The 17,135-nt window shown below is 43.8% G+C and overlaps 1 protein-coding gene across 1 annotated transcript in view; it reads left to right on the forward strand.

Moving 5' to 3' along the window:
* The window catches only part of LOC140426122 (large ribosomal subunit protein uL18A), a 38,428-nt gene that overhangs the window by 19,394 nt on the left and 1,899 nt on the right, over positions 1-17,135 (forward strand). The window contains exons 5-7 of the mRNA XM_072510501.1: positions 4,148-4,350; positions 4,903-5,080; positions 10,645-10,733. Coding sequence (XP_072366602.1) covers positions 4,148-4,350; positions 4,903-5,080; positions 10,645-10,733 — 470 coding nt within the window. The remainder of the gene's footprint in view (positions 1-4,147; positions 4,351-4,902; positions 5,081-10,644; positions 10,734-17,135) is intronic.

Below are 17,135 nucleotides of genomic sequence, written 5' to 3' on the forward strand. Positions count from 1 at the left end.
AGCCCGGTAGCATTGTGGATAGCGCAATTGCTTCACAGCTCCAGGGTCCCAGGTTCACTGGGCTTGGGTCACTGCGGAGTCTGCATGTTCTCCCCATATGTGCGTGGGTTTCCTCCGGGTGCTCCGGTTTCCTCCCACAGTCCAAAGATGTGCAGGTTAGGTGGATTGGCCATGATAAATTGCCCTTAGTGTCCAAAGTTGCCCTTAGTGTTGGGTGGGGTTACTGGGTTATGGGGATAGGGTGGAGGTGTGGACCTTGGGTAGGGTGCTCTTTCCAAGAGCCGGTGCAGACTCGATGGGCCGAATGGCCTCCTTCTGCACTGTAAATTCTATCTCTTCCAACTTTTTGCTTCCTGTCTGCTCACCAGCTTTCTATGCATCTCAAGACGCTACTCGCAATCCCATGCGCTTTAACTTTACATAGTAATCTGCTATGTGAGACCTTGTCGAAAGCTTTCTGAAAGTCTAAATAAACCACATCGACCGGTTCTCCATGGTCAACTCTATTAGTTACATCTTCAAAGAATTCGAGTAGATTTGTCAAGCATGTTTTCCCTTTCGAGAATCCATGCCGACTTTCTCACTGCTTTCCAAATGCTGTACTATGAAATTCCTGATAAATGGACTCCAGCAACTTCCCTACTACCGATATCAGGTTCACTGTTCTAAGTTCCCTGTTTTCTCTCTACCTCCCTTTTTGAATGGTTATATTAGCTACCCTCCAATCTGTAGAAACCATTCAAGAATTTTGCAAAATGATCACCAGTGGATCTACTATTTCTAGGGCCACTTCCTTAAATATTCTGGGATGAAAATTATCAGGCCCTGGAGAATTATCAACCTTCAACCCCATTAATTTCCCCAAAACCATTTCTTTGCTAATACTAATTTTCTTCAGTTCCCCACTGAAACTTGTGTTTCTCAGAACTTCCGGTGTGTTATTCATGCCTTTTTTTGTGAAAACAGAAATAACGTTCCTTAGCATTTTCTTTGTTCCCCGTTTGAATTCCTCTATTCTGACTGTAAGGGGCCTACATTAGTTTCTATTAATCTTTTACTCTACATACCTGTCGAAACGTTTACATCAGTTTTTATGTTCCCCGCTAGCTTACTTTCATATTGTATTTTTCCCTTCTTAATCAATCCCTTGGTCCGCCTTTGCTGAATTTTCAACTGTTCCCAATCCTCAGGTCGATTGCTTTTTCTTGCTAATTTGTATGCCTCTTTGAATCTAATAGTATCTCTAATTTCACTTGATGTGGAGATGCGGCGTTGGTCTGGGGCGGGCACAGTAAGAGGTGTTACAACACCAGGTTATTCCAACAGGTGTGCCCGCCGGCGCGGTACTCCACATGCCCAGTGGTGGTGGCGGCCTTGAGAGTCTGGGGGCAGTGGAGGAGACATGTGGGAGCAGCGGTCTGGTACTCAAAGGGAGGATGGACGGGGGGGGTTCCGAATTTGGCGGAGAGCGGGAATGGGGGACTTGTTTATAGAGGGGAGCTTTCCGAGTATGAGGGCGCTGGAGGAGAAGTTTGCATTGGTGGGGTGAAACGAATTTTGATATCTGCAGGTGTGGGACTTTCTGCGTAGACAGATACCAATCTTCCCACTTCTGCCGCTACGGGGGATTCAGGATAGGGTGGTTTCTAGAGGATGGATAGGTGAGGGGAGCGTTTCGGACATGTATAAGGAGCTTATGGGATCAGAGGAGACGCAGACCAAGGAGCTGAAGCGAAAGTGGGAGGAGAAGCTGGGGGGAGAGATAGAGGAATGCCTTTTGGCAGACGCGTTGAGTAGAGTCAACGCGACCGCAACATGTGCCAGGCTCAGTCTGATTCAATTCAAGGTTGTGCACTGGGATCACATGACAGTGGCCCGGATGAGCAGATTCTTTGGGGTGGAAGATAAGTGCGCAAAATGTGCGGGAGGACCAGCAAACCATGTCCACATGTTTTGGACATGTCCAAAGCTGAGGGGATTTTGGCAGGGGTTTGCTGACGTCATGTCCACGGTGTTAAACACAAGGGTGGCACTGAGTCCAGAGGTGGTGATTTTCGGGGTGTCGCAGGATCTGGGAATCCAGGAGGAGAAAGAGGCAGATGTTCTGGCCTTTGCTTCCCTGGTATCCCGGAGGCGGATATTACTAGCATGGAGGGATTTAAGGCCCCCGAAGTTGGAGACCTGGCTATCGGACATGGCTGGCTTTCTCTGCCTGGAGAAAATTAAATTCGCCATGAGGGGATCATTGTTAGGGTTCGCCCGGAGGTGGCAACCATTCATCGACTTCTTCGCAGAGAATTAATCGTCAGCAGAAGGGGTGGGATGTAGGTTAGCGTAGAGTAGGGGGTTAAGTAATGGTGGGACCTGTGGGAGAGGGAGGTGGTATTTGCCCTATGTTTATATTTTTATGTACATTGTTGATTTTGTTGCTGTTACAATGCCAAAAAAAAAACCTCAATAAAATGTTTATTTTTTAAAAAATGTCCACAACAGGTGTGTTTGGAATCACTAGCTTTCAGAGCGCAGCTCCTTCATCAGATGAGTCAGGACTAGTGAAAGCTAATGATTCCAAACAAACCTGTTGGACTTAAACCTAATTTCCCTTGTAAGCCATGGTTTGACCACAGTTCCCTTTCTACTCTCGTGCCACATAGGAATAAACAACTTTTGCAGTTCACCTATTCATTGCTTGAAGGCCTGCCATTGCCCGTCCACTGTCCTTCCTTTCAGTAATGTTTCCCAGTCCATCGTAACCACCTGATGCCTCATGCCATCACAGTTACCTTTTTAAAAAATAATTTAAAGTACCCAATTCATTTTTCCAATTAAGGGGCAATTTAGCGTGGCCAAGTCACCTACGCTGCACATCTTTGGGTTGTGGGGGCGAAACCCCCGCAAACACGGGGCGAATGTGCAAACTCCATACGGACAGTGACCCAGGGCCCGGATCGAACCTGGGACCTCGGTGCCGTGAGGCAGCAATGCTAACCACTGCTGCCTCGTAGTTACCATTTATTGAGCTTCAGGACCCTGGTCTCAGAATCAACTACCTCACTACTTTAATGAAGAATTCTATTATTATGGTCACTCATCCCCAAGGGTTCTCTCTCAATTAGATTGCCAACTAATCCTTTCTCATTGCACAACACCCAGTCCTAGATGGCCTGTTCCCTTGTTGGTTCCTCAACGTATTGGTCCAGAAAGCCATCCCCTATACATTCCAAAAATTCCTCCTCTATTGTACTGTGGCTAATTTGACTCTTTTTTCCCCCCCCCCCCCCCAATTTATATGTAGATTAAAGTCACCATAAGCACAAATGTTCCTTTATACATGCACCTCTGACTTTCTGTCTAATGCTATTTCCAACATTACCACTGCAGTTTGGTGGTCTGTGTATCGCCCTTACGAATGTTTTTTGCCCCTTGTTTTCATAACTCGACCTGTACAGATTCTACATCATCTGTCCTAACATCTTTTCTCATTATTGTATCAATATCTCCTTTAGTGTTCTTAAGTGTTTGGTGAATACTCTGTGGCAAAGGTACTAATGTCAACATCACGTTCTCCATTAGCTGCTTCATTGGGTTTTGTGTGGGATGAAGTGTCATCAACTCTGGACGAACAACATACTTTAACCCCAGCATAAAAGCAATATACTGTAGATGCTGGAAATCTGAAGTAAAACCTGGAAATACTCAGCAGGTTAAGGCAGTATCTGTGAAGAGAAAGTTGGTTAATGTTTCAGGTCAATGACCTTTCATCAGAACATTTCTGAAATGTTAACTCCATTTCTCTCCACAGACCCTATCTGACCTGTCGAGTATATCTTGCTTTAATCCCAGTCTCTGAACCAAATATATTTTCTTCCCACCTTGTCTCCAATGATGAAAGGGCAGTGCTCTAACCTACCTGTGTCCCAAGTCACGTTGCAGGAATATTGATGAAAAAAATTCACTGTGATTTGCATGAAATTTGTATGCCATGCACATTTTAATATAGCTGTCCGGATTGTATACGATAGATATGCCAAATTATAAATGTTAAAACCTGATTGTGGACAAGATAATGTTCTGAGCATTGCAGTTTTTATGGGTTTACTTTTGACGAGATAAAACCTGCAATTTTTTGTCCTTTTTTTTAAAAAAGCTGCTGCGCAAATTTGGTTTGGATACGATCTATGAAGGTCAGGTGGAAGTGACTGGTGATGAATACAATGTGGAAAGCGTCGATGGGAAGCCTAGTGCTTTCACCTGCTACCTTGATGCTGGACTTGCCAGAACCACCACAGGCAACAAAGTCTTTGGAGCTTTGAAAGGTGCAGTTGACGGTGGCCTGTCTATTCCACACAGGTATGGGAAATGTTCAGGCATTGTATACGTTTTTTAAAAATAATAATAATTAGGTGACGTTTCATTATTTCAGGCTACAATTTTGTGATTTAATGCTTGGATGTTGAAATGCAATGACCTGTGTAAATTTGGAAAAAGCAAGGCTTTTGACAGTGTTCTTTCAGAACTGATGGGTGTAAAGTGGTGTAATATATAGGGGATTGGATTCATAATTCTACTAATTCCTGACCGTGACAATGCCTTTGAAATGAGGTGCTATCTCACCGGAATAGAGACGTGGCTAGGTCATGCCGAGTGGTGATGCGATAATGTTGGGTGATCTCTGTCATTATAAACCTACACAAAAATAACACAATTACATTTCAAACTCAATTTTTTGTGACTATGGTTTTGACTTATTTACATTTTTATAGCTGTTTTGACATGAAGCTGACATATCAAGTGCAAAAGAACTACTTTTGTTTAAAGACTGTACTGAACGCAGCTCATAACTTCGGCAAAGCAGAAAAATAAATGGAAGGCTAAATACACTGATGATTTTTAATTTCCCAGCACCAAGCGATTCCCCGGTTATGATTCTGAGAGCAAGGAATTCAATCCTGAAGTCCACCGTAAACACATCTTTGGGGTGAACATAGCAGAGTACATGCGCTACCTGATGGATGAGGACGAGGATTCCTTTAAAAAGCAATTTTCTCAATACGTCAAGCATGGAGTCACAGCTGACATGGTAAGGAATTGTATTTAAGTGTGCACCATTCTCTGTCGAACTGTCTTTAGAAACTGGTGTTTGTAGTCTAGGGTATGATTAGGAGTTTGTCGGGGAATTGTAAAGTTCATGATCCTTGGTGAATATTTTTTATGTAAAAAAAAATCAGATAATAAAATAAAGCCAGTTGTGTTCTGAGGCTGAGAAATTAAATACATTTTTGCAGTAGTTAGATGTTCACAATCCTAGTAAATTCAAATTTACATTAAGGGGGACAGACGAATATTCTGCTTGATGTATTCTTTGTGATGTTGGTCATTTAAAAAAAATCTATCCATTAACATGCTACATGAGGTGTTAGGTGACCAAACGTTTGGATAAAGAGATTGAAGTTGTGCGGAAATGGGTATTTAGGGAGGGAATTCAATAGCTTCAGGTCTAGGCAACCAAAGGCATGGTGCAGTGCTTAAAATCAGGGTTGTACAAGGCACCCGAATTAGACGAGTGCGAAGATTTTGGATGTGAGCTGGATGACCTATCTATTTTGCGGGGGGGGGGGGGGGAATGCAAAGCCTTGCAATTATTTGAAAATGAGGATGTGAGTTTTAAAATCTGTATTGTTGGACTGGTGTAGTTCACTAAGACACATGGGTCATGAGTAAATGGGACGTTGCAAGTCAGAACACAAACAGTAAAGTTTTGGCTGAGTTCAAGTTAATGGAGAGTGGAAGATGGGAGGCCATCCTGGAACATGCTGGAATAGTTGAGGCAATTAAAGAACAAAGAAAAGTACAGCACAAGAAATTGTGCAGAAGAAATAGGGAGGGGCAAAGAGCGTGCAGTCAGGGGGACCTGGGGTTTCATGTGCAGAGATCTTTGAAGATGGCCAGACATAGAAACAGCATAATTAGCAAAACATGTGGAATCTTGGGCTTCATAAATAGAACAAAGAAAAGTACAGCATAGGAACAGGCCCTTTGCCCCTCCAAACCTGTGCCGACCATGATGCCCTGACTAAAAACAAAACCTTCTGCCCTTACTTGGTCCGTATCCCTCTATTTCCTCCCTATTCATGTACCGACCCAGATGCCTCTTAAATGTTACTAATGTGGCTGCTTCCACCACATCCTCTGGCAGCTCGATAGAATCATAGAAGTTTACAGCATGGAAACAGGCCCTTCGGCCCAACCAGTCCATGCCGCCCAGTTTTTACCATTAAGCTAGTCCTAGTTGCCCGCACTTGGCCCATAACCCTCTATACCCATCTTACCCATGTAACTATCTAAATGCTTTTTAAAAGACACAATTGTACCCGCCTCTACTACTACCTCTGGCAGCACATTCCAGACACTCACTACCCTCTGAGTGAAGAAATTGCCCCTCTGGGCCCTTCTGAATCTCTCCCCTCTCACCTTAAACCTATGCACTCTAGTTTTAGACTCCCCTACCTTTGGGAAAAGATGTTGACTATCTACCTTATCTATGCCCCTCATTATTTTATAGACTTCTATAAGATTACCCCTAAGCCTCCTACGCTCCAGGGAAAAAAGTCCCAGTCTATCCAGCCTCTCCTTATAACTCGAACCATCAAGTCCCAGTAACATCCTAGTAAATCTTTTCTGCACTCTTTCCAGTTTAATAAAAATCGATCTGACAGGTTTGGATAACAGCAGAATAGCTGTTCCCAGCAGCTGATTGTACAAGCATTAGGGGACACAGATTTAATGCTTTAGGCTGGAGATGCCTGGGGATGTGAGGAAGAACCTTTTAACACAGTGAGTGGTCTTGAGGGAAATAAACTTGCAGAGCTACAGGAATAGAGACTGGATTCCTCTGCAAAGAGCCAACATAGCAGTAGGAGGAGGTTGAACCAATATGAACAAAATTGAGTAATAATAAGGGCGATAAATCATTAATTGGTAAAACAAGATGAACAGTGGAATAGTTTAAGTAAACGAGAAGGAATATAGAATATAACCGTGTACTAATCATAGATCAGAAATTAGAAATATTCTGATCGGCACAATTGGATTGGATTTGTTTTATTGTCGCGGGTACCAGGGTACAGTGAAAAGTATTGTTCTGCGTACAGTTCAGACAATCATTCCGTACATGAAAGGAAAATACATAGGGGAAACCTAAAATACACAATGTAAATACATAGACACAGGCATCGGGTGAAGCATACAGGAGTATAGTACTACTCAGTAGCGAAGATGTGTGAAGAGATCAGATCAGTCCATAAGAGGGCCGTTTAGGAGTCTGGTAACAGCAGGGAACAAGCTTTTTTTGAGTCTGTTCACTCTCTGCGTCAAAATTATCCCGCACATCTCCCTTAAACTTTCCCTCTTTCACCTTGAACCTGTGCCCCCTTGTAATTGACATTTCACCCTTGGAAAAAGCCTCTGACTATCCACCCTGTCTATGCCCCTCATAATTTTGTAGACCTCTATCAGATCTCCCCATAGCTTCCGTCTTTCCAGTGAAAACAATCCTAGTTCAACCTCTCCTTATAGCCAACACCCTCGAGACCAGGCAACGTCCTGGTGAACCTTTGTTGCCCTGTCTCCAAAGCTTCCATGTAAGCAAAGACACAGATGAGGGTTTCGGCTGCAGATGAGCTGAATCAGGGACAGAAAAGTGTACTATTGTGGAGGTGGAACTAGGCAATCTAACTGATCAAGCAGGAAGCTCATCTCATGGACAGATCGGATTGCAGGATTATGAATGGTATGATTCAGCCTCTGACAGTAGTTCTGTTGTGTTTTGTACAAGAGGAATGCTGAACCATGTTAGCTTGTGAGACACAAGCTGATTAAGAACCTAGACAGGCTGGGCCTTGCATGATTGAGAGGGGATGGACAGTTTTGTTCATCTGGCCTCGTGGTTGGGAGGCAGGCACAGATTAAATTGTTGCTGCTGCAATGGAAAGAGAGGTTGCTTATTTTCTCTCTTTTCAATAGTTGAATTTTGAAAGTGATCCTTATGCGGTTGGATGGGCAACTGTGTAACTATGATTTTATTATATTAAAATGTGGTTGTTGAAGGTTTCAGAGTGGTTTTATTGCTGTAAGGATAGGCATATTGCTGAAGCTGTATGTCTTGCACTGATCAGGAATTTCTTCAGCCAGAGGGTGGTGAATCTGTGGAACACATTGCTGTAGAAAGCTGTGGAGGCAAAGCCACTGAGTGTCTTTAAGACCGAGATAGATAGGTTCTTGATTAATAAGGGGATCAGGGATTATGGGGAGAAGGCAGGTGAATGGGGATGAGAAACATAATAGCCATGATTGAATGGTGGAGCACACTCGATGGACCAAATGGCCTAATTCTGCTCTGATGTTTTATGGTCTTATAAATGCAAATCATCACCTTTTTCTTCTGTAGTATAAATTGTTGTGATTATTTGCATTTGATTACAAGCATTTGCTTGCTTGTAAGTGTGTATCTGTTCAATAAATGTCTAAAGTTAATTTATGTCGAGGATATCTGTGTTTTTGTGAAATTAAGTTGAGGTTCTACATGGTTTTAAGTCCAACATCAGGAACAGGATTTCCCCTGGGCTCCCTGCACGCCAGATCTCTGAACTCTTACCGTCGTAACTTCAGACTTTGGCCCATATTTCCACTTTCTTCACTGGTGTCTGGGGAGTGGAGGAAATGTATTGACATTCTGGATGTGGCTATCCAAGAAGAAGGATAGAGCTATGCTTTTCTGTCAAATTAAAATGCAGAAACTAGTCTAATTTCTTCCCCCATTTTGGATATTTGCAGATATAGATCTGTTAAGGGCAGCACCGTTGCACAGTGGTTAGCACCGTTGCTTCACAGCACCAGGGTCCCGGGTTCGATTCCCCGCTTGGGTCACTGCGGAGTCTGCACGTTCTACCCTTGTCTGCGTGGGTTTCCTCCGGGTGCTCCGGTTCTCACAAGTCCCGAAAGACGTGTTAGGTAATTTGGCATTCTGAATTCTCCCTCCATTGTACCTGAACAGGCACTGGAATGTGGCGACTAGGGGCTTTTCATTGCATTGTTAATGTAAGCCTACTTCTAACAATAAAGATTATTATATTTAAAATTTGGCGTTCTTGCATTTGTCCTGAACAATGCAAGATGAAAAGCTTTGACAGCATGTCTCTTTTCAGTACTATGAGTTCTGAATCACTAAGAATTCAGCCCATCTAGGTTGTTCAGACTCTTTGGAAAAATAATTTGGATCCTCCCACTCCAGTTCCTTTCCTCGTTGTCTTGCAATTTATTTTTTGCAAATTTTGAATTCCGTTTCGATGGCCGCAATGAATCTGCCTCCAACATCCTTACGAGCAGTGCACTCAAGATCGTTACCACTGGTTGCATAAAATACATTCTTCCCCGTGTCACCCTTGGTTCTTTTGCCAGTCACTTTAAATTTATGCCCTCTGGTTCTTGACTGACAATGGGAAGTTCCTCTACATTTACTCTTGTCTAGATCCCTCATTATTTTGAGCACCTCTATCAAATCTCTCAACCGTCTCGAAGAACAAACACAGCTTTTCCAATCTATCCTCCTTATCTTTGGGGTCATTCTTGTAAATCCTTTCTGCACTCTCCAATGCTTTTATATCCTTCCTTAATTGTGGTGCCCAGAATTGAACACTACACACACCAGTTGAGGCTGAATCAGTGTTTATAAAGGGTTCCATCATATCTCCCTTGCTTTGTACGCTGTGCCTCTACTTATAAATGGCTACGCCTTGGATCCTGTAGGTCTTTTTAAGCTATTTTTTCAATCTGCCCTGCCATCTTCAACGATTTGCATGCATACCGCTAGGTTTCTCTGATTGTATCTTTATACTGCCTCCTCATTCTACCAAAATGTGTCACTTTGCACCTGTGTTAAATTGTACGCACCAGGTGTTCTCTCATTCCACATGCCTGTCTCTCCTTGAACTACATCACTATCCTCACGGTTCACAATGCTTCCAGGTTTTCGTTTGTTTTGTGCTATCTGCAAATGTTGAAATTCGCAATGTATACCCAAGTCTAAGTCATTAGTATAGATCAAGAAAAGCAGTGACTCAGGAATTCCACTGTACACCTTCCTCTAGTTTGAAAAATTAACTGTCCACCAATACTGTTTCCTGTTACTAAGCCAAATTTGTGTCCCTGCTGCCAGTGTCCTTTATTCCAAAGGCTTCGACGTTGCTGGAAAACCTATCATGTAGCACCTCATTAAATACCTTCTGGAAGTCCAGATACAGCGTGTGAACTGTTATCCTCATCAATTGATTAAAGAAACTATAAAAATAATGATGAGTAGAAAAGAGAATGGTGCAGATGCGATGGGCTGAATGGCCTCCTTCTGCACTGTAGGAATTCTCTGATTCTATACTGTGAAAATATAGTTGCAGTGATTCAAGAAGTCACATTACAAAAATGTTGCCAATGCTTATGATACCAATGTTCAAAGTGAATTTTTAGAACTGATTAGGTTTGGGAAATCTATACTTTTTGCCAGAGCTTGAAAGGATGTTCATGAAGGGAATGCCGAATCATGTTGCAAGGTTCTTTTAAACATTTGCTTTTTTTTCCAACGTATTTTCATAGATAGAAGATTTGTATAAGAAAGCTCATGCTATTATTCGAGAAAACCCTCTTCATGAGAAGAAGCCCAAGAGAGAAGTCAAGAAAAAGAGGTATTGTACACAAATACTGTGCTCGCTAATGACCTTTACAAAGTGTAAAATTAAACTTTTAATCTTCATTGAATCAACAATAACCAAACAATTAGGGTTATGTGTGGTCTTGCAGGTAGAAAGTAACTTATTTTAGGTGAAGAATAGACTAAAGGAACTTTGTTCTTGTAATGGGAAGAGTGCAATTTATTAAAACTAAAGTATAAATATATGCACATTTGTTAGTGGTTAAACCATGTTTGGATACAAATTCCTATTTTGGGTACCCTTAAAGATGTTAACTCTTGCTTTGTATATGTATCAATGAGCCGCAGGCCCCTCATACTTAATGCTAATTGTTGTAAGTATGTAAGCTCTAGCTGGTTACGAAAGGGTGAAAAAGTCACTTGAAGACAAATTTTCTATTTCAATTGTAACTGCTTGTAACAAGTAAATTGTTTTTATTTTTAAAAAATATATTTTATTCAAGTTTTCAAACAGAATTTTTCCATTTTACAAATCAACATAAAAATAGAACAGTAATTGATAAATAACATTATTTAAATAATATGGTGAACTAACAAAGTAACAAAAAATAGTGCTCCCCCCCCCCCCACCCCTGGGCTGCTGCTGCTGTCGATCTATTTTCCCTTAACGTTCCGCGAGATAGTCAAGGAACGGTTGCCACCGCCTGGAGAACCCCTGAGCCGATCCTCTCAGCGCAAATTTAATTTGTTCCAGTTTTATGAACCCTGCCATACCGTTTATCCAGGCCTCCACGCCGGGGGGGTTTCGCTTCCTTCCACATAAGTAGGATCCTTCGTCAGGCTACTAGGGACGCAAAGGCCAGAATATCGGCCTCTTTCGCCTCCTGCACTCCCGGCTCTTCCGCTACCCCAAATATAGCTAACCCCCAGCCTGGCTTGACCCGGACCTTCACCACCTTTGAGATCACCTTTGCCACTCCCCTCCAGTACTCATCCAGTGCCGGACACGACCAGAACATGTGTGTGTGGTTCGCCGGGCTTCCCAAGCACCTCCCGCACCTGTCCACTCCGAAGAACCTGCTCCCGTCATATGTGCTCTGTGTAGAACCTTAAATTGTATCAGGCTAAGCCTGGCACACGAGGACGAGGAATTTACCCTACTTAGGGCATCAGCCCACAGCCCCTCCTCAATCTCCTCCCCCAGCTCTTCTTCCCATTTTCCCTTCCGCTCCTCTACCAGCGCCTCCCCCTCGTCTCTCATCTCCTGATATATTTCGGACACTTTGCCCTCCCCGACCCATACCCCCGAAATCACTCTATCCTGGATCCCCTGTAAATTATTTTATTAAAGTAAGTAAATGCTGTGTCGGATAGATCATTGTTCCATCACTGTGAACCTATTGAGGCTACTCTAGCCTTCTTGCCTTGTGTACTGGTTGCTTGTAATGAGCTGTGGGCTATATTTTAAATTTAAAAAAAATTAAACTGGCAATACACACAGCGTCTGAAAACCCTGGTCACTGGTGGGGCGCATGCACAAGTAAAATGGGGTTTCGGCATTTTGTTATTTTAATCTATTTTCCCCTTTCTCCAATTGGGAATTTCACTGCTAACTGGGGAGTTAGTTTACAGGAGTAGTTTTGGAGGGTTCGCTGCAGCTCCTTAGTGTTTCTTTTAGATAATGAGTTTAGGTTTGCATTTTGTCTGGTTTTGTTAAATGTAGGTTTTAGTATTAGGGTAAGTCTTTGTTTGCCTTGCTCTTATTTTCATTTGGGTGTAATCACATTCAATGGCAATGGTGTTGTTGGGAGGGGATGAGGGTCGTTTGCTGACTGTGTCTGTTGTTTTTCTGTTGAATTTTGATTTGTCTGAGTGGCCATCTTCGGTGAATATTTTTGCTTCACCCTTTCCCTATCTCTTGGTGGAAATGGCTGACTCCGGATTTGGAGGTTTGAATGGCCCAGTGAAAAGGTCAAGGGCATTTGTTAACTCAAGAGCTTAAACTCCAAAGTAGTCTTTTTGCAGGAGACTCATTTGTGTGTCGGATCAGACTAGGTTGTGCAAGGGATGGGTGGGTCAAGTTTTTCATTCTGTTTTCGATGGCAGGGCCATGGCTACAGCGATTCTAATTAACAGAAGAGTTCAGCTTTCCTCCTCTCAGACTATAGCCGAACCCAATGGTCAATATGTTATTGTCTGTGGCTCACTGGTGAACACCCGGTTGTCATACTGGACAATCACAGTAGATCTGACAGAATCTGCGGCTCTCTCCGCAGATGCCGTCATACCTGCTGTGATTGTCCTGCATTTTCAGTTTTTGTTTCAAATTCCAGCATCCGCAGTAATTTGCTGTTGACCCCGGTTGTCATAGTCAAGGTTTACGCCTCCAACTGGGATGATATGAATTTTATTAACTCCCTGCTGGCCTCCTTCCCTAACCTAGACTCACATCAGCTTATTTTAGGTGGGGACCTGAATTGTGTTTTGGACCCTAGGCTGGATTATTCCAAGCCTAAATCTCTTGTTCCATCGGGGATGGCCAGGGCTTTGTCATCTTTTATGACTCAGGTGTGTGTGTGTGGGGGGGGGGGATCCTTGGTGATTTCTGCACCCAAATTATTATTTTTGTTTTGGATACAGTTCTCCAGACTCAGCTGAGCACTCGGCAATTGTTATTTCGGACCATGCCCCGCACTTTATTGATTTGTTGCTAGAGTCTGGACCCACCCAATGCCCACCCTGGAAATTGGATACTATACTGTCAGCGGTTAAAGATCTTGTGAGCGTGTGCCCACTTCTATAAATGATTACATTGAATCAGATTTGATTTGATCTCGCCTTCCACGTTGTGGGAGGCTCTTAAGGCAGTCCTCTTATAGGGCGTAAGTGTTGAAGAGAACAGGGTTGGAGCAGCAAAGACTGGTAGATTCAATTTTAGAGGTGGATCACCGGTGCTCACTGGAACGTACTCTGGAGCTGTTGGCAAGTAGGGTCAAAATACTGATCCAGTTTGAGCTATTGTCTACTGGCAGGGCGGTAAGTCAACTACAACACTTATGAGTATGGAGGGAAGGTCAGTTGCATTCTGGCCCACCAACTCAAAGGCGGGTGGCAATCGTGTTTCCGCCCCTCCTTCGGTTAATGCAGCTTTTATTTAAAAAAATATTTTTGCTGCAATCTCTATAGATCAGAACTTCCTGTCGATAAATCGCTTATGTCCGACTTTCTGGACAGTCTACCCATCCCAACGGTTGAGGTGGATAGGAGCAGTGACTTGGATTCCCTGTTCCGCCCCGATGAAATTTAAAAATGTATCGGGTTGATGCAGTCTGGCAAGGCTCGTGGGCCGGATGAGTTTCCGATTCAATTTTACAAGACGTTCTCTGAGCAGCTTGTACCTTCATTATTGGACCCTTCGTTATTGGACATGTTCAATGATTCCCTATCCTGGGGGTTATTACTTCTGACCCTCACCAACCTCGATTTCCTTGCTTCTCAAAAGGGACAAGACCCGACAGAGTGGTTCATATCGTCTTATCTCGCTTCTGAATGCAGATGTTAAACTACTCCCTTAAGGCATTGGTGCTTTGGTTGGAGCCTTGCCTCCCAAATGTAATCTGAGGATCAAACTAGCTTTGTGAAGGGTTGACAATTGTCAACCAGTGTATATCGCTTGTTAAAATGTTATTTCCGCCTCCCCGGTGCCCAAGCCGGAGGTGATAGTATCTCTTGACGCTGAAAAGGCATTTGATAAAGTGCAGTGGGAGTATTTATTCGAGACTTGTGGTGGTCTCCTCTCTTTGGGTGTGGGAACAGTTTAGACAGCATATAAAGCTCCTTTCCCTGTTTTCTCTAGCTCCTATTTGCAATAATCATTGTTTCCTACCTACCAACATTTTAATCTTGGGAAATGAAGGGTGTGGACTGGATGGGGCCCTTTCCGTGGAGGGGAGGTTTACCAGTTTCAGGGAGTTAGCTGATAAATTCCAGTTGCCCAACTCCAGTCTTTTTGGATATTTTCAAGTTTCTGATTTTTTGTGTAAGGCTTTTTCTTCCTTACCTTTGGTGCCATCTTCTTCCCTGATGATAATTCATGATCATCTTTATTGGTGTCACAAATAGGCTTACATTAACACTGCAATAAAGTTACTGTGAAAATCCCATAGTCGCCACACTCCAGCGCCTGTTCGGGTACACTGAGGGAGAATTCAGAATGTCCAATTCGCCTAACAAACACTTTCGGGACTTGTGGGAGGAAACCGGAGCACCCGGAGGAAACCCACACAGATACAGGGAGAACGTGCAGACTCCGCACACAGTGATACAAGCCGGGAATCGAACCTGGGACCCTGGTGCTGTGAAGCAACAATGCTAACCACTGTGCTACCGTGCCACTCACTCTGTCCCTGACAAGGGGATCTATTTCGACATGTATAGTCATATCCTTTCAGCGGATTTTGTTTTGAGCAATGTGAGGGCAAAATGGGAAAGTGAACTGGGCCCCATTCTTACTGGTGAGGTTTAGAGCGAGGCCCTTCACAGGCTCATCTCCAGGTTTTCATGTGCTGAGCTGAGCCTAATTCAGTTTAAGGTGTTACACAGGATGCACTTGACCAGGGCAAAGGTGAGTGGTCGCCGCTGCACCCCCCCCCCCCCCCCCCCCCCAAAAAATGTTACGGATAGGTAACCAGATGCATATATTCTGCTCCTGCCCCAAACTTGTAGGCTTTTGGGTTTCCTTCTTTAATACCATGCCGGAGATACTCCACGTGGAGTTAGATCCGTAACCGCTGTTGGCCATATTTGGGGTGCTGGATTCTCTGGGTCTTCAGTCTGGGGTAGAGGTGGATGTTGTTGCCATTGCCTCACTGATAACCTGGATGTGAATATTGCTTGTTTGGAGGTCTCCCACTCCACCCAGTGCCTCTGCTTTGTTGGTTGGCGTAATGTCATTCTTGCATTGGGAGAAGATCAAGTTCACCAGCAGCGGGTCAGTGGAGATGTTCTACCTAAGATGGCAACCATTTATTTTCTTTTTTTAAGTAGTTAGTCACCGTCAGTTGTTGGGAGGGGTGGGGGGGGGGGGGGTATGGTAGTTTTAGTAGTTATTACATGTGTGGTTTTTTTTTTAAACTGGTGATGTTTTTGCATTTTTTCTTTGTTTCGGTTGGTATGATGAAAATGTTTTATAAACTAATAAACCCTGCGTGGGTTCCCCCCCACAGTCTTGAGATATATGCATGTTAGGTGCATTGGCCATGGTAAATTGCCCCTGTGTCCAAAGGTTAAGTGGGGCTATGGAGAGTGGGCCAAGGTAGGGTCCTCCTTCGGAGGGCCGGTTCAGACTATATGGGACAAATGGCCTCCGGCACTGTAGGCATTCTATGGTTTTAAAAAAAGGACACTCTACTGGTATAAGATTGGAAATAGTTGGGAGTGGTGCAAAAAAACAAACACAGCAGGTGCAGCTTGGCAATAAAGACCCAAAAACAAAGAAATCCAGTTCGATATGGGCATCAATTTATTTTCCTTTATTTTGACCAGAAAAATATAATTTCTGGAAGTGTTGGCTGTTGCTTCTGTCATTGCTGTCTCCATCTTCAGCAGTCTCTCGCCCATAGGCAGCAAATGGCTTATGGGGCTAATTAAAAGCTGATTAAGGTAGCAGATCAGAGACTAACTAGAAATTTTCAGACAACCTGCAGGTCTCTCTGTGACATTGGCAGGCAGCAACTGACTGGAGGCAGCTTCCCGGCAGACTGGGGGCCCGGGCTCTGTTGGTCACCCTGGGGGCGTGGGTTGGAGTTTTTAATTCAAAGGTTTTTGTAGATGGTGAGGGCACCTCACGATGGAGGCATCCCCTCTGTCCTTTACCTGCAGTGGCAGGCTGCAGCTTAGAGAGCCTGCCTGCCCACCATCTTTAATTGGACAGCAGACACTCTCACTGCTAATTTGGCCAATCAAGGCAATACTGTCCAGTGACTTCCCAACCGCGGATGTGGTCAGGATGCGCATTTGATCCCACCGTCAAGGCCCTAACCAAAATAGAAAATCCTGTCCATAGTGTTAGCTTTCATATACTCAAGGACACATTGAATTACCTCCCACGCCCTCTTCACTGCCTCATGTGCTGCCTTACATCGGATCCTGAATGAACCATAATTTTCTCCAGTTAAATAGGGGAAAGACAAAACTTATTTATGCCCATCTGTCTATTCATAGCAGAACTAGGGGACATAGAGGGCAGCCCGGTGGTGCAGTGGTTAGCATTGCTGCCTCACGGCGCTGAGGTCCCAGGTTCGATCCCGGCTCTGGGTCACTGTTCATGTGGAGTTTGCACATTTTCCCCTGTTTGTGTGGGTTTCGCCCTCACAACCTCACAGGGCAGCACTGTGGATAGCACAATTGCTTCACAGCTCCAGGGTCCCAGGTTCGA

This window comes from Scyliorhinus torazame, chromosome 7 (assembly GCF_047496885.1).
Source record: "Scyliorhinus torazame isolate Kashiwa2021f chromosome 7, sScyTor2.1, whole genome shotgun sequence".
Taxonomy (NCBI): Eukaryota; Metazoa; Chordata; class Chondrichthyes; order Carcharhiniformes; family Scyliorhinidae; genus Scyliorhinus; species Scyliorhinus torazame.